Raw genomic sequence first — 27,471 nt, forward strand, 5'->3', positions numbered from 1 at the left:
GGCGGGATATAAATTAAAATAAATAAAAAATAAAAATTTGGAAGTGGGATTTGAGGACTGAAGGGTAGAGAACTCCTTGGGAATTCCATAGTGTCTATTGGAGAAAATGGTTGCTTTGGAAGGGGATCTGTATGGCATTATATCCTACTGAGGTCCCTCCCCAAAGCCAACCCCCCCCCCCCAAATCTCCAGATAATTTCCAACCCAGAGCTGGCAACCCTAAGCTGTAGTTTCCTCCAGGGGGGACTGATCTTTGTTGCCTGATGATCAGTTGTAATTCTAAGAGGTCTCCAGCTGCCATCTGGAAGTTGGGAACCCTATCTGAAGCAGAAGGGTTGCCCAACTGGATCAGACCAGTGGTCCAGCTAGTCCGGCTTCCTGTTTCACACAAAGGTCAACCGATTGCCCTGGAGAGTCAACAACCAGGGTACAGAAGCCAACTTGAAGTTGCCTCATAGCACTGGCAGCTTGATATTCGGGGCCCAGGTATCTTGGCAAGAAACAATCACCACCAATACACCTTGAAAATCTGCTGCACCAGTTCAACTGTCATGGCTGCCCTCTCAGAATCTGGGTATTTGATAAGGGTACTCGGAATTCTGGGACAGAAGGTTCTAGCCCTGCCATATTGTCCTGGCAATGGCTATGAAACCACACGGAGACTGTGTACAGTAACCAGGGCTTTTTTTGTAGTAGAGACTCCTTTGAATACTAGGCCACACCCCCTGATGTAGCTGATCCTCCAAGAGTTTACAGGGGTCTTATTACAGGGCCCACTGTATGCTCTTGAAGGATTGGCTACATCTGGGGTGTGTGGCCTAATCTGCAAAGAAGTTCCTGCTACAAATAAAGCCCTGACATTAACTATACTGGGGTGGCCAAACTTGCTTAATGTAAAAGCCACATAGAATAAACATCAGATGCTTGAAAGCCGCAAGACATGAATGTCAGATGTGTGAGAGAAGGAAGGAAAATAGATCAGAAAAGGGGAGGTGGAAAGAAAACAACTTTAAATGCATTCTCCAAGCAGCCAGCTGGCTTGGCGAAGCGATTTGAAGAGACAAATGCCATCTCCAAGCTGGCTGATTGGGTGGTGGGGGCTTCAAGAGCCACACAATGTGTGAAAGAGCCATGTGTGACTCCTGAGCCTCAGTTTGGCTACCCCTGAACTATACCCTTCAGTGCACTTACTTACTTAACAGTATTTCCATTTATTTGCACAAACTGTGCCATACATCAACCACCCAGGAAGGAAGCTCAGTGCTTATTGCCAACATGACAGGGTTGCCATTTCCAAGATGGAAAAGTCCTGGGGATTGGGCAGTGAAGTCTGGAGAGTGTGGGGTTTGGAGAAGGACCTCACTGGGGTATAATGCCATAGAATTTGCTCTTCAAAGCATCCATTCTCTCCAGGGGAACTGATCTCTATAATCTAGTATCAGTTATAATTCTAGGAACTGGTCAGTGTAGTCTCTCCAGGCACCACCTGGAGGTTGGCAATCCTAGTGGCAGTCAGGTATGCTAAAGCCAAGCTACCTTGGTGACATTCACAACCAGGGCTTTTCAGCTTAAACCACTACACTAGCTTTGCTAAAGCTTCCTGCTTCTTATGAGGTCAACAAAGGCCAAATGCTAATAAGTCCCAAGTCCGGACTCTTTCCTGTTCTTGGGCAGCAGGGAGGGGCTTCTTTTACAGTTCTAGGAAGGAGCTGGAAACAAAGGCTATCATACAGACATTTATTTCAGGCAGCAGGGGTCAGAAAGGGCATTCGCTTCCCAACTTCAGCCTCCATTGCTGTATGTATGAATTTTAAGTGAGCTGTGATGCAGGAAGGCACATTTTTGAGTTTTCCCTTCAAGCCCTCCCCCCCCACCCTGAGAAACGGCTGGAATTGGCTCAAAGGGCAGTTGGCAACACAATCCTACAAAATGTACAAGCTTGGCATCCTTCAAAGCCATATTTGTCAACTACTACAACAGATGCCAGGAATATGGCCCTTAAAAAGCGTGGGGTAGGCCTCTCCAAGCCAGCATGAATGGTTGCTAGACAACACAGAAATTCCTCCTTAATGCTTTCCCAGCCCAAAGCTGAGGCCTGGTTGAAGCATGACACTGACAAGTCCTATTAGGGATGGCAAATTCCTGGAGATTTGGGAGGTGGAGCCTGGGGAAGACAAGGTTTGGGAGGCAAGGGACTTTACTGGGGTGTAATGCTATGGAGTTCACCTTCCACGGCAGCCATTTTCTCAAGGTGAACTGATCTCTGTCACCTGTGATCAGCTGTAATAGCAGGAGATCTCCAGCTACCATCTGGAGGCTGCTGCTTGAAGAGCACTTCGTGTAATTAGTAGACTGATCAAAGCCACCAAGTAATACACCGTCTTTCAGTTTGCAAAAACATAAGGATTGTGTACAACGCGTAATAAACAATACAATAATGATAGAGGCCGGTGGTGCTAGGGTCTTTTAAAGTAACAGAAACTCCAAGGGGCCAATAAACCCTGTCCTCAAATGAATAGATATAAGTAAAAACTTGGAAATAGTCCAACTGAAATTCACAAGGTGGGTGCTCCTGAGGAGCGTAGCTTCAACGCAGCCGCTTTCTTAAAAAGATGTGTCTCTAGATTTTGATGACGTTCAAATTCTTTCTTCAGTTTAACGGCTCAGTTATTTAGGAACTACAATGATAATAATAATTACCGACCAAGGCTTAAACAAAAAATATAAATTACACTTTAACATATCAGAACAATAATTATATTGTAAATTATAATTTCATTATGGAGTCCGGTGTTTACACTGAAATGAGAAGCTTAATGCTGTGATTAGAGAATGTAGAATGGGGGTAAACCTTTGCATATAATTGTTTTTAAAGTGTAATATTTTAAAATGTAATTTATATTTTTTGTTTAAGCCTTGGTTGGTAATTATTATTATCATTGTAGCTCCTAAATAATTGAACTGTTAAACTGAAGAAGTGAAACGTCATCAAAATCTAGAGAGACGTCTTTTTAAGAAAGCAGCGGTGTTAAAGCTACACTCCTCAGGAGCACCCACCTTGTGAATTTGTTGGACTATTTCCAGGTTTGGACTTATATCTATTTTTTTGGCCCCTTGGAGTTTCTGTTACTGTTCTGTTACCGCTGGCCTCTATCATTATTGTATTGTTTATTATGTGTTGTACACAATCCTTACGTTTTTGCAAAATGAAAGATAGTGTATTACTTGGTGGCTTTGATCAGTCTACCATCTGGAGGCTGGCAACCCTAGCCTGAGGAAGGGGGGCAACAGTGGTAGGGCTTGGGGGAGTAGGGTTGCCAATCCCCAGGTGGGGGCAGGGGATCCCTTGGTTTGGAGGCCCTCCCCCCCACTTCAGGGTCATCAGAAAGCAGGGGGGGGGATGTCTGCAGGCACTCCTTATTCCATGGCTATCTGGTCCTCGGAGGGGCTGTTCTTTGAGTTAGAGGCACCAAATTCTCAGAGTAGCATCCAGTGCCTCTCCTTAAAACACCTTCCTAAGTTTCAAAAGAATTGGACCAGGGGGTCCAATTCTATGAGCCACAAAAGGTGCCCCTACCCTTCATTATTTCCAATGGAGGGAAGGCATTTAAAAGGTGTGCGGTCCCTTTAAATCTGATGGCCGGAACTCCCTTTGGAGTTCAATTGTGCTTGTCATACCCTTGCTCCTGGCTCCACTCCAATGTCTCCTGGTTCCACCCCCAAAGTCCCCAGATATTTCTTGAATTGGACTTGGCAACCCTATGGGGGAGGCAACAGTGGGAGGGCTTCTAGTGTCCAAGCCCCACTGATGGACCTCCTGATGGCACCTGTTTTTTTTGGTCGCTGTGTGACACAGAATGTTGGACTGGATGGGCCATTGGCCTGGTCCAACATGGCTTCTCTTATGTTCTTAAGGTAGGGTGGTGATGATGATATTGGGTTTATATCCTGCCCTCCATCCTGAATCTCAGAGCAGCTCACAATCTCCTTTATCTTCCTCCCCCACAACAGACACCCTGTGAAGTGGGTGGGGCTGAGGGGGCTCTCACAGCAGCTGCCCTTTTTGAGGACAACCTCTGTGAGAGCTATGGCTGACCCAAGGACATTCTATCAGGTGCAAGTGGAGGGGTGGGGAATCAAACCCAGTTCTCCCAGATAAGAGTCCGCACACTTAACTACTACACCAAACTGGTGAGGGGAAGGGAGAGACCTCAGCAGGGTATAATGCTATATAGTACCTTCTCCAAAGCAGCCATTTTCTCTTGAGCATCTGGAGATCAATTCTAATAGCAATCTGTAGGCTGGCAGCCCTGCATCCCATGTGATGTTTCCTGTACCCCTCCCCTTGTTTAAAATGGCTTTGCAGTCACCTTTTAGCCAATGTCACTGAATGAAAGCCTATGCGGGCAACTAATACTTCAGTGCTGCACCTTCCCTTTATGCAAAACTGAACAAGCTCAAGCTACTGTTAAGAAAAAAATCATAAGCAAAAAATGCAAATTCACTCAACTCCATTATATTTAAATGTTCATTCAAGTTGAAGCAGCTGTGAGCCAGGCTTAAACAAAATTCTGGGCATGTTCAAGATCACACAAGTAAATTCTTTTTGCCGGCAAGCACCGCAGTTCAAATCAATGCATGTTGTACATACAGTCTCTGTGGCAATGTCTACCGATGTTCATGAGCAATTTTGGGAACCAGTGGCCGGTCCTATTAATTCCCAAAGCACTTTTCACAAATTTAAGAGAATGATTTCTTTCTCTGTTGCTTATCTTGCCCTTGTGACAGATTTATTACACCAACTGGTATGTAACCAACTTAAGGTTGCCATTTCCTCCAGGGGAACCGATGGCTCCAGTCTAGAGATCAGTTGTAATTCCAGGAGAACTCAAGGCCTCACCTGGAGGTTGGCAACTCTAACCCGACTACTCATCGTACAAGAGAAAAGAAATCCAGAAAGGGTTGCCAACTCTGGGTTGGGAAACTCCTGGACCATTTGGAGTAGAACCTGGGGAGGGTGGAGTTTGGGGAGGAGAGGGGCTTCAAGTGGGGTATAATGTCATAGAGCCTACCCTCCAAAGCTGCCAATATCTATGAGATAATTTATCTCGGTAATCTGGAGACCATATGTAATCCTTGCAGATTGCCAAACTGCAGCCCCCATTTCCAAATGTGATTCCACCCAGCACAGCCTAGCAAGACACTTCCTTTCCAAAAAGCAGCAGCTTTTATTATATACATATATATATAAAAATTGGACATGGATGCGAAAGCCCAGAACAACATCAAAAGGACCAGCCTGTCGCCACCAGCAGATAGGAGCCATTTCAAGGAGAGGGACAAGAGGCAGAATTAGCTTCTCAGAGGAAGCGGCCATTTTCTTGACTCAGCACTCTGTAGCTTCATCTAGAAGGCAAGACGGAAAAAGTGAACATAGCACATTAGAGGCATGAGAAGGCCTATACTTAGGATGGGTAAAACACCCTTGAGAAATTTCACTGGCCTCATCAATATTTTTATGGCTTGCCTTGAAATTCCTCAGAAAGTTGGCCTGAGAGGGACCACCAAACTTCGGGTCAAATCCCACACGTGACCAAGACAGACTCCACTCACACACATTAAGTGTCATTAGCTTTGTCCAAGCTTGTCCTTGAACAACCAGAAATGCCACAAATTCATGCCAAAAATTTCAGGCAAAAGATGTGCCACTTGTCTAGCAAACCTCCTCCTGTTGGGGCACCGCTGCCATGAAGTACTCAGCAGCCACCACCAGAGGGCAAAGTTGCAAGGATACCTTGCCTATCAAATAATAATTAAGTGCCATCAAATCATAGCTCACTTAAGGTGACCTCCATAGGTTTTCAAGACAAGAGAGGAGGTTTACCATAGCTTGCCTCCACATCATGACCCTGGTATTCCTTAGAGGTCTCCCACCTGGGTAGTAACCATGGCCAACCCTGCTTAGCTTCCAAACTGATGGATTCAGGCTAATCTGAGGTACTCAAACAAATAATCAGGTTCCAAATCCCTTTCAAGCCTGGGAAATGTAAGGTGTACTCTCTGTAACAAAATACAGGGTTGGGTCCAACCAGCCTTTTTTCAGTTAATCTCACCGGATTCGTCTCCTTCCTACTAACCCCATCCAATGTGGTATTTGTAGATACCTGAGATCCCCAGCATAGCATTTTGGAGTGGTTCAAAGGAGATCTTTCCTCTCTTGCCCAATGATAGAAGAACTGATTGGATCCAAACCACACACATCTCAGAATTTGCATTTGTACTATTGGAGCTCTCCCTGACCGGAATGGCCCAACCTAACTTGACCTTGTTCATCTCAAAAGCTAAAAGCAGGTTCAGTATTTAGGATTTGGATGGGAGAACACCGAGGAAGTTTGGGATTGCTACACAAAAGCAGGCAATGGCAAACCACCTCTGTTCATCTCTTGCCTTCAGACACCACCATAAGTCACTTAAACAGGTCTTTCCGTCACCACCGTTGGGAGTGCAGATGGTTTTAAAGACCTAGCCCAAAGTTCTAAGTGATGCGGGTACAACTCCTACCCAATGACAGAGAACAGCAGGTTCTGGGGTCAAACAGACATGCCATTCCCAAGGGGACACTTACCTGAAAAGGTTTTCTTTACAGGAACCATGGCATGGACACTAGACAAGAAAAGAGGATTGGTTACAGAGGCCAAAATCATAACCTGCCTCGCTTCTCTTTCTCCCAGTTTTGGCTCAGCTTCAGGCCTTGCCTTGGCCATCCCACATTCTTTCAATTTGATCTTGGGGCCAGGAAGCAATTTTCTCCAGGCTAGTTTGGCCAGGGATCCTGGAGGTTTTTTGCCATCTTCCGGGCATGGAGCAGCAGGGGAGGTATTTGCACGGGAGCAGGTATTTGTGAATCTCCTGCATTGTGCAGGGGGCTGGAGATGGCCCTGGAGGTCTCTTCTAACTCTACGATTCTAATTCTTCCACCTGGGACACCAATCAGCTGTTGTCCCCACCAGCCTCTACCCAGCATTCTCCTCCTACCTGGGTTTCTTTTTGCATTTGCATTTTCCACCTGAAAAAAGGGAAAAATAAAAAAAAGCAAAGTGATCAGACAAATTCAGAGAAGGCCCCATCCACACCTGCCAAACTGGAGGAGCACTGTACAAACACAACAGATCAACAGTTTCATGATGCAGATTTTCACTTTCCCTCCACACAACTCATTGCATGAACCCACGCCTGCAGTCACATCTTGACCACAGGTTTATCGCTATGACGGGAATTAGGCTGACATGCAGGGGTGGAATTCTAGCTGGAGCTCCTTTGCATATTAGCCCACACACCCCTAATGTAGCCGATCCTCCGAGAGCTTACAAAAAAGAGCCTTGTAAGCTCTTGGATTGGCTACATCAGGGGTGTGTGGCCTAATATGCAAAGGAGCTCCAGCTAGAATTCCACCCCTGCTGACATGTCCCAGCAGATACCAAGAACGTCCTGCCCTCCCAAACCACCACCTTCACACCAACCAGGTTTGGGTTTCCACTTACTGATCAGGATAGCAATTCCGATAAAACAGAGGATGCCAGCAAAGATCATGCCACCGACACGAAGCGAATGATAGTCTAGGGAAGGAAACAGAAGATGTTTGGCATTGCCTAGGATACCTCTCTTCTCCAGCTCGGCCGTGTTCATCCATCTCAAAATCTCTTTTCCATGTCATTCATCATTCAGCTAGTCCAGTGGTTTTCAACCCATGGGTTGGGCCCCTCGGGGGGGGGGGGCGTTATAAGATCCACCTGTTCAACCACGTCCCTAATCCATATGTCCAAGTGGTGGGTGGGTGGAGACAAGTTAGCACATAAGGAGCACATAAGAAGGACTGTTGTGGAAGGATAATGAGGGACACCTCAGGCTGTAGAGCTTCTTCCACGGTATAGCACTGTCTGTTACACAAACACACACAGTTTCTTCCATTTAGAAACAGAGCGCAGATGCCCATCTTAGCCTGGTAACTTAAGATAGGTCACAGAATACTGGCAAGAAGGACTGTACTTACCATAAAAGAAAGGGCTGTTTTTATCTGTGGAAAGGAGAAGAGGGGAGAGTTAATGACCTACTGCTAGCATCCCAGAAGGGGGCTGGGGGAAGCCAGGATTTCTAGCTTTGCTGCTAACTGGAAGTCACTTTACACATTCCTCTTTGCACTGTGGTTAGTAAATCCTTTTAGACTTCACTTCAACATGTATTGGGAAGGGATGCCAAACTCCAGGTGGGACTTGAGGATTCCCTGGAATTGCAGCTCATCATCAGAGATCAATTCTCCTGCAGAAAATGGCTTGTTTGGAGGGTGGAGTCTATGGCATTGTACCTCACTGGGGTCCTTGTCCTCCACAGGCTCCATCCCCAAATCTCCAGGAATTTCCTGACCCGAGTCTGGCAACATTATTTCCTCCCGGTGTTATCACAGAGTTTAAAGGGGCCATAGAGGCCATCTAGTCCCACCCCCTGCTCAATGCAGGATCAGCCTACAGCAGCCCTGACCAGTGGTCATCCAGCCACTGCTTGAAGATCATCAGCAAGGAGGAGCTCACGGCCTCCCGAGGCAGCTGTTATTCACTGCTGAACTACTCTTACTGTTAAAAAAAAACTTTCTTAACATCCAGCTGGTACCTTTCCACTGCAATTTAAACCCATTATTGTGAGTCTCCTCCTCTGCTGTCAAAAGGAGCAGCTGCCTGCCCTCCTCTAAGTGACAGCCTTTCAAATACTTCAAGAAAGCAATTCTGTCCCCCACCCCTCCCCCAGCCTCCTCTTCTCCAGACTGAACATTCCCAAGTCCCTCAGCCTTCTCTTAAAGTACTTGGTCTCCAGGAAAGCCAGTTCAATGTAGTGGTTAAGTGCGCGGACTCTTATCTGGGAGAACCGGGTTTGATTCCCCACTCCTCCACTTGCAGTTGCCGGAATGGCCTTGGGTCAGCCATAGCTATCGCAGGAGTTGTCCTTGAAAGGGCAACTGCTGTGAGAGCTCTCTCAGCCCCACCCTCCTCACAGGGTGTTTGTTGTGGGGGGGAGAAGATATAGGAGATTGTAAGCTGCTCTGAGTCTCTGATTCAGAGAGAAGGGCAGGATATAAATCTGCAGTCGCCGTCTCCTTCAGGCCTCTGATCATCCTCATCTCCTCCCACACTGTTCTGTCCACATCTTTTTGAAGTGAGGCCTCCAGAACTGCACCCCATACTCCAGGTGCAGCCTGACCAATGTGCTGCACAGTGGGGCTATGACATCTTGCAATCTGGATGTTATGCCTCTGTTAGTAAACCCCACGTTCCATCATCATGTGGCACGAACAGAGGCGACAAGCGGTTCTGCATGCAAGAAAAGGTCTGATGTTCCTACTGATTTTTCAGGGTTCCAGTTTGTGCACCGCAGCTTCATACACACTTCCCCTCTCTCAGCCTCTCCCTCAAGCTTTAACCTTCTTACTCAGTTCACAGATTCGCCTTTCTCAGAGCCAATGTACACACTACAGCAACTGCCGGTCTGCCACAGGGTCTTGCAGCCACACTGCAGCTGGGAATAGCAGGGGCCAACTTCTTTTGGCAGAGGGCAGGGGCAATTTGGTTCTGGACCTGCCCCCACCCCAATCATTGTCCCAAGGCATTCTTCACCCTGAATGCATGCACATAGACCCTCCCCATGGGGCAAACACTTGCCAGGGATGCTGTAGGCTGATCCTGCAGGTATGGGACTAGATGACCTCTATGGACCCCGGCACCCTTTTGGCTTGGGAAAATGGTGCCGTGGGGAGGAAGGAAAGCCTCTCAGTCCTGAGCAGAATCTGGCCCTTGCTTTGTTTTTGAAAAGAGGTTTCTATAGAGAATTCCCAGCTCCCGAATAGCTGCAAGTCGCAGTGGCCGACTCATGGTAATTTTGGTCCTAATTGAAGGAGGCCCGTAATTAAGACATTTGTCATTTGTTCCTTATTAATTTATTTCAGCGATGCTAGTAGAATAGCAATTGTTAAAAAGTAGCTTAATTTACATTGCAAGGATAATATATTTTAATACAGGACTTCTAGTGGTCTGGCACACATAAGACATTGTTTTCTTACAGACCATGGGTGGCCAAACCTGCTTAACGTAAGAGCCTCACAGAATAAATGTTAGAGAGCTGCAAATCATGAGCATCAGATGTTTGAGAGCCGCAGGCAGGCAGGCAAACAGATGGCGGGGAGGGAGAGGTGGAAAGAAAGCAACCTTAACTTTAAATGCATTCTCCAAGTTGCCAGGTGGCTTGGCTTGGAGAAGCAGTTTAAAGAGAAACGCCTTCTCCAAGTCAGCCAGTGGGGCCAGTGGGGGCTCCGAGAGCCACACAATATGTGTGAAAGAGCCACATGTGGCTCCTGAGTCACAGTTTGGCCATCCTTGTTACAGACCAACAGTGTGTTCCTTGTTATGGACCTCTTCAAGCAGCAGTCTGTATTGCCTTAAAGGCAAAGAACAGAGGGAAGCAAGTCCTTCTAACGGGGCATTTTCCCAGCAGGACCGCACAGGTATGCAATTCCGGTTGGCTTGGCATCAGGGTGTGAGCGGTTGAGTGGGCTGAAGGTGAAGGTGATTGGTGCTGATTGAATAGGAGTGGCTGTGTTCCCCACCCTCTTTGCATTGTTAAGCTGCGCCTTGCCAAAGGGCGAGAGCTAAAGGGCTATTGGCCTGTGGCTCTTAGTCTGGGGGCTCTGTAAGGACCAAGAACCCAGATCCCTAATTTCCTTGTGCTCCCAATAAGGTAAGTTGACCCTCCAGAAGGGGAACCACATAAACCAACAGGATTTAAAGGGGACTGTATATTTTTGAAAAAAAGCTATCATGAAGGTAGAATGCCAACAGGGGAGTGGGGGCTTTCCAGTGTTTTGCACTGAGTGCCACATGTATGACTATCTGCCCACAGGACAGAAGTCTTGGGTGTGTGCTCGATGCAAGGAGCTCCTGGTCCTCAGGGAATGAGTTCGTACCCTTGAGGCCGAGGTGACTGACCTGAAAAAGCAGAGGCAGTCAGTTAGGCACTCGGGGAAGACTCTCGGGGGCGTACTAGATGAGCCCTGCTCTGAACGTGGCAGCCCCGTTGCTGCCAGGGAGCATGAGGGTCGAGAGGAAACAGGGCACCGTGCTGAGGATAAGGGGAATGCGCCCTCAGAGGGGACCTCTTCTTCAGTTGGTGAGCGGGAATCCTTTCGCACCAAGGAACCATCCCTGGGCAAGGAGAGAGGAGGGGTCTTGGTAATTGGTGATTCGATCCTTAGGCAAGTAGACAGCTGGGTGGCAAAACCGCGTACTGACCGTATGGTGACTTGCCTGCCTGGTGCGAAGGTAGCGGACATTACGCTTGTAGTAGATAGGCTGATAGACAGTGCTGGGGAGGAGCCAGCGGTCGTGGTGCATGTTGGCACCAACGATGTGGGGAAATGCAATCGTGAGGTCCTGGAGGAAAAATTTCGGCTGCTAGGTGGGAGACTTAAGGCCAGGACCTCCAAGGTAGCCTTCTCAGAAGTGCTACCTTTTCCACGTGCAGGGCAGGAGAGACAGGCACAAATTAGAAGTCTCAATGTGTGGATGAGACAATGGTGTAAGGAGGAAAGGTTTAAGTTTGTTAGGCACTGGGATGCTTTCTGGAACAAGCGGGAGCTGTACAAGAGAGACGGTCTCCACTTGTCCCCAGATGGAACCAAGCTGCTGGTGCTTAAAATCAAAAAGGTGGCAGAGTAGTTTTTAAACTAAATCTTGGGGGAAAGCCGACAGGAGATGAAATGTCTCTGGTTCAGGAGGACTCATCTCAAAGAGATGAAGGGTTAGCTGTAATGGATCAGAGTTGTCCACTGAGATGGTGACAAACAGTATGGACTGTCTGCCAAAGTCTCGAGGCGGCAGGAGGAAGGTTGCGGGCCTAGCTTGCCTGGGAAATTATAGATGTTTGTATGCAAATACAAGAAGTGTTCGAAGTAAATTGGTGAGTTCGAAGTAAATTGGAGAAAACAGACATTGTGGGAATTTCAGAAACTTGGTGGAATGAGGAGAATCAGTGGGACACGGTGATGCCTGGATATAAGTTATATTGGAAGGATAGGGAGGGAAGGGTTGGAGGTGGGGTGGCTCTGTATGTCAGAGAGGGTATACGGTCCAGCAAGACTGAGGTAAGAGAATTAGATTCCCTTCTAGAAATGCTTTGGGTTGAAATAGAGGGCCCAAAAGGAAATTTAACTATGGGAGTTTGTTATTGCCCACCAAATCAAAAGATAGAGGATGATTATAAAGTGATGGAAGGATTAAAGATAGCGGCTAAACATAAAAACTGTGTCGTAATAGGTGATTTTAACTATCCGCAGATTGATTGGGTCAATATGTGTTCTGGTCGAGAGAAAGAGGTTGAGTTTCTTGATGCTCTCAATGACTGTGCTATGGAGCAGATGGTCTCAGAACCTACCAATTATATATATATATATATATATATATATATATATATATATATATATATATATATATATATATATATATATATATATATATATATATATTTTTTTTTTTTGGCCAGTGTGTAACAGAGTGTTGGACTGGATGGGCCATTGGCCTGATCCAACATGGCTTCTCTTATGTTCTTATGTGTGTGGCCTGATATGCAGATATGTTCCTGCAGAGCTTTGTCTACAAAAGAAGCCCTGTGCGAAACAATGGTGATGTCAGGGGGTGTGGCCTGACATGCAAATAGGTTCCTGCTGAGCTTTTTCTACAAAAGAAGCCCTGCCCTCCTACACTTCCAAAGAAACTTCCTATGTGCCATTTTATGTTCTAGCTTTCTAAGCATACTGCTCAAACTGGATTTGGTCTACGCTGCTGGAAATCAGCATGTCATTTAACAACTTGCTTAGATGTGCCACATCCATTCTCCTGACACGAAGGAAATCCTCTCTGGGAACGCCTGATAACTTCTAGCACCTGTTCAGGAAGTATAGCAGTAGGATGGCTGCATGTATGATTGCCTATGGGGCTCCTTAAAAGCATTCCTGCAGGGCCTTGCTAATTAACCTGACCTCAAGTGGAATGTGAATACAGTCCACTGTCAGATTGCAAGATAACCTGTCTTCCACATCCGTGCCACATCTGGACACGAAGGACCAAGGATCAGAATAGAAGAAGGTACTTACCTGTAGGATCATTTGCCTCCAGGAGAGGGAAGGCTGAAGGACAACATGAATAAAATTATTATTTGCAGGTAATGACATAGCCATAGAGGTAGAAGAGAGAGCCATGACCTATAGTCCTTAACTTCTAGATTCTCATAAGAGAGACACCATTTGGAATACAGAAGCTATCTTCTACCCTCATATCTTTATGGTTCTCGGTCTTATTTGCCTGACCCTGCTTACTATGTATCCTGTGGTGTTCAGTCTCTGATAGGGTTGCCAGACCCCACCAGAGGAGGCAGGGGTCCCCCCATTTTCAGCCACCAATTAGCTGACCAGCAGGGGGGGAACTTCCCTGTTAGGAAGCCCATTTGACATGCAGTGATGTCTCGGAAGTGACATCATCATGATGAGGACATTGGGGCGATGCTTTGGTATCTGGGCAAAAATTCTATGGTAGAAGCCAAATTTACCATAGAGTTTTTGCTCAAATCCCAGAGTGTCACCCTAATGTCCCAGATGTAATGATGTCACTTCCAGGCCACATGGGCAGTGACATAGACACATTGCAGCATGTTGGATGGGCCTCCCTGCTGCTCCCGGCAAGTCCTCACCATTCCCCACCAGTTGCCAAGAAAGATCTGGCAACATTAGTCTCTGACTAATTTATAATTCCAGTCCCCTTGATGTGGGTCTCCCATTTTTGCTATGGGCTTACTTAGAGGCAGGGATATCATGGGAAAGAAGGCTCATGTTTTTACCTTTAAGTGTAAAGCACATACAGCTTACAGCTAACACTGTTCTCACACCTATGACAATGGGCATTCACACCCCACTTTTATGGAGCAAATCACAAGTCTATGGAAACCCAATTTGATACTTAATGTCACCCAAAAGTCAAGCTCCATCACCTCTCTCAGGAGGTTTTCCCACCATTAACTGCAGCTACCAAGCTGACACTCAAATGGAAGACAAAATATTGTTGTGGAGCTGCTACTAGACACTGAAAAGGAATTTAACTCCAGAATCAGCCCCAGATCCATCCTAAGCTGCAGGACTGAGAAATGTCCTCTTCTGTCAGTGAGAAGTGTCTTCTTCTGTCCCAGATCCACCTTCTACTACAGTATTTCTGGCATCTGAAAAAGATGGCCCTAGTGCTTTTTTTTAATGTAGAAAAAGCCTATTTGCATATTAGGCCACACGTGGCTGTCACATGGTGGGCTGAGCCAGATGGAGCCCTGGCCAGCCCAGGTGGAGCTCTGCTCCCATGGGCTCCAGCAGGGAAAAAAAGTCCTGGGTGGTCCTATCTCTATTGAGTCATTCATACTAGAAAGTGGCATGCACAACAGTCAATTAAGTGTGGCGCCTTCTCTTGGACCCAGATATGGAACTAGCCAAGACGCTGCAACACAGATTCAGGGCCACCAGTCTAATGCGCCCCACCCCATTGATTCTGCTGTAACCAACACTATAAAGGTGGCAGTCACAGCTCTCGCTCTTTATTCCAACCTAAAAAATGTAACTTGAACTTAGAAGCACCTGCCCTTGAAGGACTGTGGCCAAAGGAAAACAGCCTGTTGGCCAAATTGGTGTTTCTCCCAGCTGGTCAGCATAAAAGCAGAAGGTTTAAGATGCATCCCTGAATGAGTGACTGAAAGAAGGAAATCATCCAGAGATCCAAGGATGGAAGAGAGCAACTAGATGTGAGCCAGCCTCCTAGACTGAGCAGGCATCTCTCCCAGTTATGCCACCCTCCCAATTATGCCACCCTTCCCAGCTTCAGGAGCAGTGTACTCCGCCCCCCACCCCGCAAAAAAAAAAAGATTGCAACTCCCACCCTCTCATAAAGAACACATCCAACAATGTTACCAGTCAGCAGAAGCAGCAGGATCTCCGTGGTCGTGGGCTTCATCGTGGGCTCTGTGGAAGGAGACAGCTGTTCATCAAAAGGAAAGGTTAAGGGCAAGAACTTCTGGTCCCTGCATGCCCATTTGACTCTGGGACACATGGTTGAGCTGCCCCTAGGAACTTCTCTCAGCCCCACAAGCCCTTAAATATAGAAGCAGCTACTACGATGACCTGTCTTACTTAATCTCCAGTTTCCCAAGAATTCTAAGCATCTTTGGAAAACAAGAACGCATAAAGTTGCTTTATACCAGGAGTGGCCAAACTTGATTAACGTTAAGAGCCACACAGAATAAATGTCAGATGTTTGAAAGCCACAAGACATGAGTGCCAGATGTTTGAGAGCCACAAGGAAGGAAGGAAGGAAGGAAGGAAGGAAGGAAGGAAGGAAGGAAGGAAGGAAGGAAGGAAGGAAGGAAGGAAAATAAATGGGAGAGGAGGGAGGGATGGAGAGGTGGAAAGAAAGCAACTTTAACTTTGAATGCATTCTCAAAGCCACTGGCTGGCTTGGAGAACTGATTTAAAGAGAGAAATGCCTTCTCCAAGCTGGCTGATGGGGTTATGGGGCTTCGAGAGCCACACAATACGTGTGAAAGAGCCACATGTGGTTCCCGAGCCACAGTTTGGCCACCCCTGCTTTATAACTAAGTCAGGCCATCATCCCCAACTTGGCGACCACCACTGGGTTTCCTGGCGCCCATTAACTTCTTCAATAAAACATTTATTTTCTAAAGCTAAGAACCAATCCTGATTTTCCTCTTTGAGCAGTGAGATGCTTCAGGAGAGCCCAGAAAGCATCCCAGTGTGGCTACAGGGTGTACCCATCTGCAAACAAGATGCCTCCAACACAGGAAGTTGTTGGCTTGCAGCCTCTCAATGTTTGGGATTGGATGGACTCAGGCCCGTGAGACAGCTGTTTTGTGGTTGAACTTCAGGGCGGCCATTTGGTAGTGTTACAAACTCTTTGTTCTCAAAACTCCAAAGATGCCTACAATCAGGGCTGCCAGACCTCTGATAGAGCGGGGGATCCTCAGCCCCTTCTTCCTGCTGCCAATCAAATGCTGGGTGGGTGGGAGACTTACCAGCAGCGAGGGGAAGCCTAGGTCAGCCATGCCACTTCTGGCGTGCACTGGAAGTGACATCATCCCATTGTCAGCGATGTGGGATACTCTGGTATTTGGCAAGTAATCTATGGTTATAAAGGCATCTATCATAGAGTTTTTGCAAAAATACCAGTGTCCCATGTTGCTGGCAACAATCTCACTTCTGGTTGTGCACCAGAAATGATGTCACCATGTCACCAGCAGTGTCACTGCAGAGCCAGCCTAAGCCTCCCTCTGCTTCAGGTAAGTCCCCCTGCCAGTTGCCAGGAGGGATCTGCAAAGCTCCTCCCCCAGCCCCTAAAGGCAGGGCTTTTTTTGTAGCAGGAACTCCTTTGCATATTAGACCACACATCCCTGATGTAGCCAATCCTCCAAGAGTTTACAGTAGGCCCTGTACCGAGGCCCTGTACCTGTAAACTCTTCGAAGTTTGACTGCATCAGGGGTGTGTGGCCCATTTTGTTCCTGTTACAAAAAAAAAAGCCCTGCCTAAAGGATGGGCTGTTTGAAGGGATGCCAGCCTTCAGGTGGGGCCTGGGGATCCCCCAGAATGACAGAGATCCATTCCCCCTGAGAAAATGGATGCTTTGGAGGATGGATTCTGTGGCAATGTACCCCACTGAAGTCCCTGTTCCCCCCAGGCTCCACCCCCAAATCTCCAGGAGTTTCCCAATCTGGATCTGGCAACCTTATGCCCCCATCCACCACTGATGTTCAGGGGACAGGGGGGAGCTGGCAATCCTAGCTGATTGACACAGCTTTCCCTAAGTCATTCTTTCACCAAAGTGCTTTTTAGGATAAGCTCTACACCCAAGTGAGTACTAAGCATTCTTCACATACCAGATGCCTTCCACTGAACAGCCAAAACCCTTGATCTCCATGTAAGATAGCAAAAAATGTGGGTGAAAGGCTACGTTTTACATTTCTTTAAAGAAAAAAGAAAACACGCTCAAGACTTGAGAGCGTTGGGCAATTCAGTTGGTATCCCAAGGTGCTCAAAGCCAATCAGGAGCTAAGTTAGGACAAAGGCAGAACGTTCCAAACGGAATCAATGTTCTGATAGATGTTCTGGTCTTCCAAGCATGCCCAGAATCAGAGAGATAAGAGATCTCAGCTGTATGAGTTACTTTGGTGTTTATATGTCAACATGGCAATTGAGCAAGGGGAAATGCCCAAAGTTTAAGAGCAGGAGAGGAAGATAAACAGTCTCACAGTTGCACTCAATGAGAACACAAACACTCCAGGATGGTGTATAAACTGAAAAGCACGTAGACCAAGACTGAACAGATCCACTCTGCCGCTAGTCCTCAGTGAACTTTCAATGCTAGGTCCAAATCATGTTTGTGCAACACTGCAGTGCAGGAAGACAGAAAAGCAACTGGTATTTTTTCCATAGGACAATCAGTTAAGTCAGAAACCAGACATAAGCACATAAAAATGCTACCTCGTTTCTCATACGCAGGGATTGGAAAAGCAGCGTTAAGTGGCACAAGTGAATTCAGTCTGAACTCGCGGGATGGGGGGGGGGAGCACAGAATAAGACATCTAGCAGTAACTGATCAGGCATTTGCATTGCTGAAATGTGTTTTAAGAATTGCAGAGAAATGCGTGAGAGAATGAGCAGGAAATTGGGGAGGGCAGGTCCCCACATCCTGGAGTCCCAATGTCAATGGAACAAACCAGAAGTTATGTCAATGCACTGTGTGTGTGTGTTTGTGCAATCATGCATCCCAAACTCTATGGTTTTACCCTCAAAATTACAGCTCGTCTCCAGACTGCAGAAATCAGTTCCCCTGGAGAAAAGGGAAGCTTTGGAGGGTGGACTCAACGGCATCATACCCCACTGAAGTCCTCCCCAAGTCCCATCCCCAAATCTCCAGGAGTTTCCCAACCTACAGCTGGCAGCTCCACTTTCACTTTGCACTGGAAGTGATGTCCTAATGCTAGGGGCTGCCAAATCCCCCCACCCCCAGAGTCAATGGGTGAGGTGATGTTTGGCAGGGTGTGACAGGCAGTCCCTGAAATATTGGCTGACAGCACCGCAAGGGCCACTCAGATGGTCTTTTCCCTGGGCCATATTCTCAGTCTGGCTGTAGATGAAAGCAGCAAATAGCCAGTGTGGTGTAATGGTCAGAATGTTGGACTGGGATCTGGGAGATCTAGGCCCTGTTCACACAGCGTGTTGAGTCTGTGTTAAAATGACCTGGTTCTGTTCCGAATATCTTTGTTCCAGATATTATTGTTCAGACTGCCATACTACAATTTGAATCACTCCGCAGTGAAACCATCTTCTGCTGTCCACACGATGGCACCATGCAGGGTTTTTTTTGTTTTCCTACTATTATGCACACATGCGCATACGCACATTATGTGCATGCGCATAGGTCAGAAAACATTATGTGGTTAGGAAGTTATGCGCATATCGCTAAGTAGTAAAAAAAATGGCGACTGTAAACCGGATGCCTGAGGCTCCTTTTGCTCTGGGACCACAAAGGAGCAGGTAACAAAATAATCCCGTTCGGAGAAGGATTGGGGGTGGGGGGACAATGATTGACTACTGGGAGGCATATGCTGCTGTCTGATCAGCCACTTTTAATCCAGGTAGGAAACAGCAGTGACAACTGATTAAACTGTGTGTCTGAACAAGCTCTAAGGCTCGAACCCACTCATGCCATGCGAGCTCTCTGAGTGACCTTGGGCTAGTCCAGGGGTGGCCAAACTTGCTTAATGTAAGAGCCACAGAGAATAATAAACTTCAGGTGTTTGAGAGCGGGAGGGAGGGAGGGAGGGAGGGAAGGAAGGAAGGAAGGAAGGAAGGAAGGAAGGAAGGAAGGAAGGAAGGAAGGAAGGAAGGAAGGAAGGAAGGAAGGAAGGAAGGAAGGAAGGAAGGAAGGAAGGAAGGAAGGAAGGAAAACAGACAGGGGAGAGCGGTGGAAAGAAAGCAACTTTTACTTTAAATGCATTCTCCAAGCTGCTGGCTGACTTGGCTTGGAGAAGTGATTTAAAGAGATAAATGTATTCTTCAGCTTAGCTGACAGATTAATGGGGGCTTCAAGAGCCACTCAATGTGAAAGAGCCACCTGTGGCTCCCCAGCTGCAGTTTGGCCACCCCTGGGCTGGTCATATACTCTCAGCTCAAGCTGCCTCCCAGGGTAATAGTGAGGATAAAAGAGAGGAGAACAACTTAAGTGGTTCAGTGTCCCCTTTGGGAAGAAAGGTGGGGCATAAATAAATATTGTGGAATGGCTGCAAAAGGAGCAGGAGGCCATTCATAGATATCTGACCTACTAAGTTTCACAGATTGATTTTAAAAATGAGCTTTGTGGCGATAGGATACAAGGGCTGGCCAGTGGCCATTTGAGGTCTGCCGTTGCTGGGGTGGGGAGGGAGAAATCCCTACCGTCTCGAAAGGGGCAGTGCAATTCAGGAACAAATACTTTATTATCGGCAGGCTGAAGAGGGAGAGCGGTGTTGCAAAGAATGTTGGACACTTTTACACCTCTGGCGTCCAAAAGGCCAGCCTGCCAAGCCGATAATCTGATTGGCAAAGGGCAGAACAATGTCCTCCTTGGAAAGCTCGAGTTACCCGCTCATTACGACGGCCTCCTTGCCAAAGAGAAACAAGTTTCCGCAAGCGCAAAAAAGCTGCCTGGCACTGAGTCAGCTCTCATTACTGGATTGTAGCCCCAAATTAAAGCAGCTCTGGAGGAAGAGGCCGAGCGCTCCATCAGCAGTGCCTTTTCAGGTTGTGCCACGACGAGCACAAGGTGCTATGCCGGCAGAAGTGGAGATCTGGGTTTGAGTCCTAACCAACAGGGAGAAACTATCACCTGAGGAATGGCATTCCCTCTCTGCCTTATTTTTTTTTTAATCTCAGTTGGAAATTGTAGCAGCTGAAGGACCGATTGATTTATACCTCACTTCCCCACCACCACCATGGGAGTCCCAAACAACATATAACGTTCATATCCCCTCCTCCATTTTATCCTCATTACACCCCTGCGAGGTGGATTAAGTTGCAAGGGTGACTGGCACAAGATCACTTTCAGATAGGGACTCCCATTTCCATATGCTGAAAATTTGGTGCCTCTATCTCAGAAAACAGTCCCTCCCAAACCCCAGATACTCATGGATCAATTCTCCATTATACTCAATGGGAATTGGTCTCCATAGAGTATAATGGAGTGCCCAGCAGACATTTCCCTCCCCCCACTTTCTTATGACAATGAAGCAGGGGAAGAGAGTCCCACCTGCAGAGCTTCCCTGGCGCAGCAGGAATTCAAACTTGGGTCTCTAACCATTACGCCCATTGACTATAAGTCAGAGTACCAGCTCTGGGTTGGGAAATTTCTACAGATCTGAGGGTGGAGTTTAGGGAAGACTGGGTTTGGAGGAGTGGCGAGTCCTCAGTGTATAAGGCTATTATGTCTACCCTCCAAAGCAGCCATTTTCTCCAGAGGAACTGATCTCCATCATCTGGAAAAAGAGCTTTTTTGTAGCAGGAATTTATTTGCATATTAGGCCACGCCTCCCTGATGCAGCCAGTCCTCCAAGAGTTTACAGTAGGACCAGTACTAAGAGCACTGTAAGCTCCAGGAGGATTGGCTACATCAGGGGAGTGTGGCCTAATATGCAAAGGAGTTTCTGCTACAAAAAAAGCCCTGTCTGGGGATCAATTGTAATTCCAGGAACTGTCCAGGCCTCACCTGGAAGTTGTCAATCCTAACTGTCAGGCAGTTAACATCACAAGCAGGTTAGACGACTTGCAAATGCAGAAGAACTGTAGCCACAAGCGGCAGAGCTCTGTGTCAGCTCTAGAAAAACTGCAGGGATGTGAGTCACAAGTCATACCACTGATTTCTAAGCAGCCAATAGAAAGTTAGGCGAAATCATTCGAAGCAGCCCCTAAAGCCATTGTAAGGAAGCACTTTTGTTTGATCCAGCAACCAAATGGGGATGAATGGGCATGACAAAGTCCCAAGACTGCAGGCTGTAATTGCCTTAAGAGGTGCGAGGCGGGCTCATTAGGTTAGAACAATGTCGCAAGGGAGTTTAAAGAGCTCAGAAGAACAGCTGATGTCTATGTCTAGAATCTTTTTTTTTTTTTTTACATTACATACCATCTGGAGCTCAGAACATAAGAACCTGATTATGTACACAGTTCCCCAAAGCGCATGCAAATATTCTCATTACCCTTCCTAGGCCAAATCTAGGTGAAAGCTTTTATTCCAAGTCCTGCTTTTATTCAGCAGCAAAAGAGCCTTAGGATTCCCCTGAAGTGAAGATTCTCACAGTGTTTAAGATCTCAGTCAAGATCACCAGTCTACAGAAGAAGATGGTAAGATTGCCAGCTCTGAGTTGGGAAATACCTGGCGATTTTGGTGTGGGGGTGGAGCCTGGAGAGGGCGGGGTTTGGGAAGGGGAGGGGCCTCAGCAGGGCATTTTGCTATATAGTCCACCCTTGAAAGCAACCATTTTCTTCAAGGGAACTGATCTCTGTTGGCTGGAGGTCAACTGTAATATTGGGAGATCTCTAGGTCCCACTTGGAAGCTGGCAACGTGAATGGTTGTTCCTTATCTGAATAGCCAAGAGGTCTAGTAACATGTTTTTAAAAACAAGCAGCAGCACGCAGCAGCTAAGATTCTCAGGAATCCAAACCAGGTGCAACATATCAGATTAAGGGTGCCAGCTCCTGGAAAATTTGGGGTGAAGGCTGTGGTCAGAGTTTGGGAAAGAGGCTCAACCAGGTATACCAGCAGAGTCCACCCCCACCCCCAGCAGCTATTTACTGCATGGGACAGATCTCTGCCATCTGGAGATCAGCGGCAATTCTGAGATCTCCAGGTCCCACCTGGAGGTTGGCAACCTTAATTTCCCACCCAATTGTAGAATAAATTAAATTGCTTTTAATCTTTGTGGAAAAGTTTATGCATGTAGCAAGAATGTAAAACCTATCCTTGTTCATCTGTTGAAGAATCCTGTGCCATTTTAAAGCTTGCTAAATCCTATATACTAACATTGTGGCCACACATTCTTTCCAATGGAAAGGTATTACATGGATCCATAAAAGAATTAGTCTATGGCAAGGACACCTCACAGGGGTGGGGGGTGGAAACAAAACAGCAAGTGGAAAATCTTTTACCCAGGCAGAGGAATGCTTCAGTCGCTTCTGCAACTTGATTGCTCTTTTGTGCCCAGGAAGCCTGATCTCCTAATGAAAGCTTGCCAAGGGGGAAAGTTCTTTCCTAATTTTGCAATCCAAAAATGCCAGAAAGGCATAAGGTTCACCTGCACCATTTCAGGAACGCACGTTTCATTCAGCTAGGCCTGCAGGGAGATAAGCGCCAAGCCAGGGGGTGTACTCTGTGTTTGCAGAAGGGCCGCAGCCCCTGATCTAACCTGATCTGAGAAGTCATTCCACAAACCATTTATTGTTATTCATTTCTTTTTAGGTATTTATACCTCCATTTCTTCTCCCCAATGCTGAGGGTTGCCAGCTGCAGGTTGGGAATTACCTGGAGATTTTGGGGTGGAGCTTGGAGGACAGAGTTTGGAGAAGGCAGAGACTTTGGTGTGGCATAAAGCCTTACAGTCCACCTTCCAAAGTGGCCATTTTCTCCAGGTGAGCTGATCTCTGTTGCCTGGAGATCCGTTATAATCCCAGGCAGGGATGGAATTCTATTAGGAGCTCCTTTGCATATTAGGCCACACCCCCTGATGTAGCCAATCCTCCAAGAGCTTACAAGGCTCTTTTTTGCAAGCTCTTGGATGATTGGCTACATCGGGGTGTGTGTGGCCTAATATGCAAAGGAGCTCCTAATAGAATTCCACCCCTGATCCCAGGAGATCTGGAGGATGGTGGCAACCCTACCAATGCAATTTACAACATCTTTCTCCCCAGTTCCATTCTTATCCTCACAGCGTCCACAGCAAAATGAGAGCCAATGTGGTATAGTGGTTAAAGGGTTGGAATGGGATACAGGAAACCCATGTTTGAATCACCACTATGCCATGGAAGCTCACTGGGGTGACCTTTGGCTGGTCACACACTCTCGTGCCCACCTCACAGGGTTGTTGTGGGAATCAAACAGAAGAGAGGAGAACTGTGTCAGGTGGCTTTGGGTGCTCACAAGGGAGGGGAGGTGGGATATAAATTTAAAAAATAACTGCCCGCAGTCCCTCAGCTGAGCTTCCAGGGCAGATTGGCCTAGCAGTAATGAAAATTCAAGCCAAGTTAGAGTCAGTAGAGGCCAGTTAAGATTCTAACTAGTAGTCAACAGACATTAGGGGAATCTTTCCATTTTTATGAAATATGCTTCAAAATGTAATTTTATAGTGTTTTGATCATTATTTTTATTGTTTGTAATGGCCATTGGCCCTAGGCAATAAAACTGATCTGAATCTGCAAGATAGGGTATTCAAAACCAGGTCTCCCACATTCTATTCTGATGCTCTAACCACCAATGTGCCCTGTAAACTGTGAAGTCTTGTGAGCAAAAATTCTACTTCATGAGTTACTGGCATTAAAGTTTGTGAGTTACTGCATAAATTAGTTTGTTCTGAGGCCACTTTTCGTGAGCTGGAAGCTAAAAAACTGTGCTAGTTCACACTAACTCACCTTAGAGGGAATACTGCTAACCACTATCCTATGCCACCTTGAGGAATTAACAGCCCCCATCTACAGACAGCCGGGCTGAGCCTAATCCAGCCTGAATGCCACCCCCTTTTCCTTGAGACCCCTGCTGGGATTCAGTCTCCGGACTATCACTGCAAGTGAAGCAATTGTTTGCATGTGGATCAGAGGGCGCTTGCTGGAGTGACAAGGCAGCAGCCTAACCCTGCGTCAGGGCTCTGAGTCAGCAACCCCCCTGCAGAAACTGAAAAGCCAAAACCTCAAAGCAAAGTTTGGAGGTTTCTCACATTGTCAGATGCAGATTCCTCTCCCCTTTCAGGCTTTTGAACTGATGCAAAATCCAGATGTGCAGCCCAGTATCCCAAGGGGACTTTGCAACTGGCAGAACTGCAATCAGAGTTCTTTAGGGAGGGCTCTGGAACCCCACTTTGGCACCTTTTCAGCCCTGCAAATCAGGTGAACTTTCAGTGGGAGGGGGGATACCAACAAGAGGCTTTGCCTGCCTGCCTTTGCTGACTGGAGGAGGGTGTCTTAACAGGGGCTGAGGAAAGTAGCCTTGCTCCATCATCCATGGTGGCACTGGCGCCATCCAATAGGCGCTTGCAACCACCATGCAACCACACGCTTATGGCAATACTCTACTTCACAGTGATCCACAGGGTAGAGAACTATTACCCCCACAATTGCATCACGACCAAGGGGAATTAAACACCAATCCTAGTATCAGATTGCTGCTTGCAAAAACCAGATCAAACAACGGGGGTGGGGGTGAAGGAAGGGATTATACCACCAAAAATGCAGCTCTCTCTACATGATGGCTGTCTCCCCACAACTGCGGCTTTCACATCTTCCTTGGAAGTTCAATCTTTTTTTTTTTTAAGCCCAGAAAGAAGCACTTGGCTGAGAGAGGATGGATGGCCCGGATTCTATAAATCAAGCCCCGCCACAATGACACATCTGCTGGGCTTGCATCCAGAACAGCCTTGCATTCTGCACCCAGTTCAAATCAGGGCACGCACAAGAGCGTCCTTCATGGCAGCTGGACAGTTATGGACCTGAATCTATCCCATGCAGGGAAGTGTGGGAGGTGGTGGTGGTTTAGCGCTAGAGCATCTGCTTTGCATGCGGGTGGTTCCAGGTTCAATCCTCCTTCTCGGAAGCTGTTGGCAAAGGATGTGAAAGGTCTCCTCGGCAGAGCCGCTGCTGGCCAAGGGGGAAACAACTGACCCACACAGACCACGTTTCAGGTGGGGAACTGCTGGCTTGCATCAGAAGAGCAAGATTCAAATCCAGTAGCACCAGACAGACAAGATTTTCAGGGAACAATATGGGACAACTCGTGTAAAGAAAGTATTGTAGAACAAAGCTTGTATTTTTATGCAGAACAAGGTCAAAATGTATTGTGCTCTCTACTCCCCCTATTCCCTACCCTTAATCTTTTTGAAATCAATAAAACTTTTGAAAACTGAAGATTTTCAGGGAACAAGCTTTCCAGAGTCAAAGGTTGCATCTGGCAAAGGTACTCCTGGATTTGAATCTCGCTCTTGATAGGTTCTGATAGGTCCTGTTCACAAGTTACAGCAAACAACACATACAAAGAGAATGGGCTTTTTTTTTTAAATGTGCATTGAGCAATTCTCAGGTTGCAGTACAATGCATGCCCCTTCTTTCAGCTGCAAAGTGAACACATGTTGGCTCTTTTCTGCAAACAGATAGACACATCTACATGCAGGATGAGCATGCATGCACTGTAATAAGTGAACAGGGGTAGGTTTAAGGCAGCTTTACGTGTGCCATAAACCAGCCGCAGCCACCAGAGACATTTATCTGTTGCCCGCACCGACTAAACTATGTTTAGAAAGGCTCCCTTTTGCATGCAAGTAGCCAGCCGTCACAAGGGACTGGAGGTGCACCAATCTCTTCCTTTATACTGCAGCCAAAGCCCCAGAGGGAAGCCCTGGATTCGGGGTGCACAGCCCAACCACCCCTCAAGTGCATCACAAGGTTGCCAGCCTCCAGAGGGGGCCTGGAGATCTCCCAGAATTACACCAGACTACAGGGATTAGTCCCTGTGGAGGAAATGGCTGTTTTGGAAGGTGAACCCGACAGCATTCTACTCTTTCGAGGTCTCTCTCTAGGCTCTATTCCCCAACTCTCCAAATGTTTCCCATCCCAGAGATGGCGATTCTGAATTAACAGCTAGTTTAAAGAAAGGCCTGAGCAGATCCCGGAGTTTAGACGAGGCAGCAATTTGGAGCAACCGCTTTCGGAGGCAGAGCAAGCCCGAAGAATCCAGATTGGAAACCCCAGGCGAAAAGCGCATGGAAACTTTAAACGAGCAAAAAGTACTAATGGACTTTTAATGGACTGAGGTTTTGGGTGTTTTTTTTTTTTTTTGGTAAATTGCAACATGCTTTGCAAATTAACACACAGGCTGCCGCCCAGATCCTCCACCCTTTTGCAAAATAAAATAATTTTTTTTAAAAAATCCATGGCACCTATATCCGGCAGGCCAGCAGCTAGATTTCACCTGGATGGAATGCAAGACAATTGGGGGGCTTCGCGTGCCTCCTCTGTCCCAAGCACCGCCAGTCCACCCCTCCCCCCCACCCAAAAAAAGCATAAGGCGCCTTGATTTTGTTTTCCTAACATGCAGGCAACCAGCCAGCCCCGCTCCACCAAGATCCTGCTGCAAACAGGTAAGTTGTCAAGATGAACCCTTCCTACGCCAGCCCAAGAGACCGAACGACGACCCCTCCACCCCGGACCCCGAGATCGCCTCCTCCTTACCTGCTCTCCAGACAGCAGCACGAAGGCAGAGACACTGGGGAGGTAAAAAACAACAACAGCCAACCCGGAAAAAAAGGAAAAGAGGAAGATGGGGCGGTGGCTTCGCCTGATTCAATAGACCGGCGGGTGGGCCACACCCAGGCCAGCGCGGGCAGGTGAGGAACAGGTTGGGTTGCCGCAGGGGAGGGCCGGGCCCGGGCCCTTCCTTTCGGCTGGGAACAACAGATGCCGAGCTTGACCCGGCTCGGGGAGCCCTAGAGAAGAAACAGAGCGTGTTGGGGGGGGGGGGGGAGGTCTATTTTCTCCCACCACCCCTTGTTTTTGTTTCCCGGCCGGGTTCCTGTGCTTTGAAGCAGCTGCAGAATTGGGTGGCTTGAAAAAGGGGGGGGGGGATCGGGCATACCGTCTCAGTGGTTGACTGAATGGAGCCTCCAGTTTGAGAGGCAGTGCACCTTAGAATGTTAGCTGCTTGCGGTGGGAAGCAGTGTTCCCTCGAAGCTGAGTTAGAGTGTGAGCCAGCTCACAGGTTTTTAGCCTCCAGCTCACATATTTTTTGCCTTAGCTCAGGAAGGATGGCCCCAGAGCACACTCATTTATGCAGCAGCTCACAGCTTTAATGCCGGTAGCTCACAAAGTAGATTTTTTGCTCACAAGACTGCAGCGTAGAGGGAACATTGGTGGGGAGAAGCTGGTGCAGCCATACTTTCCGGGAACCAGGGGTCCTTTTTTGTAGAAAAATAGGTGGCGGAGCTCATTAGCATATCCCCCCTTGCCAAAAGCAACCTGATGCAAGAAAAGAGCCTAGGGCTCTCCTGGACCGCCCCCTCCAGCCAAAAGGCCAGCAAGCCACCCACCACCCCAAATCACATAAAT

The 27,471-nt window shown here is 47.4% G+C and overlaps 1 protein-coding gene across 1 annotated transcript; it reads right to left on the reverse strand.

The window, feature by feature from the left end:
- Positions 1–5,208: 5,208 nt before the first annotated feature.
- Positions 5,209–26,801, reverse strand: LOC132586494 (FXYD domain-containing ion transport regulator 3-like). Its single transcript, XM_060258589.1, has 8 exons — positions 26,599–26,801; positions 15,038–15,088; positions 13,190–13,222; positions 8,051–8,074; positions 7,542–7,616; positions 7,036–7,066; positions 6,626–6,663; positions 5,209–5,400 (listed from the first exon to the last, which is right to left on the reverse strand). Exons 2-8 carry the CDS (start codon positions 15,078–15,080, stop codon positions 5,387–5,389), a joined length of 258 nt encoding a protein of 85 aa, XP_060114572.1. The 5' UTR covers positions 15,081–15,088; positions 26,599–26,801; the 3' UTR covers positions 5,209–5,386.
- Positions 26,802–27,471: the final 670 nt, after the last annotated feature.

This window comes from Heteronotia binoei, chromosome 17 (assembly GCF_032191835.1).
Source record: "Heteronotia binoei isolate CCM8104 ecotype False Entrance Well chromosome 17, APGP_CSIRO_Hbin_v1, whole genome shotgun sequence".
NCBI classification, from domain to species: Eukaryota; Metazoa; Chordata; class Lepidosauria; order Squamata; family Gekkonidae; genus Heteronotia; species Heteronotia binoei.

Bases quoted from the DNA above. Each gene is read 5' to 3' on its own strand.
- LOC132586494 (XM_060258589.1), bottom strand. From the start codon at position 15,080: ATGAAGCCCACGACCACGGAGATCCTGCTGCTTCTGCTGACTG. The intron at 7,617-8,050 runs GTAAGTACAGTC...TTCCTTCCCTAG, and splicing joins AAACAGCCCTTTCTTTTATG to ACTATCATTCGCTTCGTGTC. The intron at 6,664-7,035 runs GTAGGAGGAGAA...TTTCTTGTCTAG, and splicing joins AAATGCAAAAAGAAACCCAG to TGTCCATGCCATGGTTCCTG.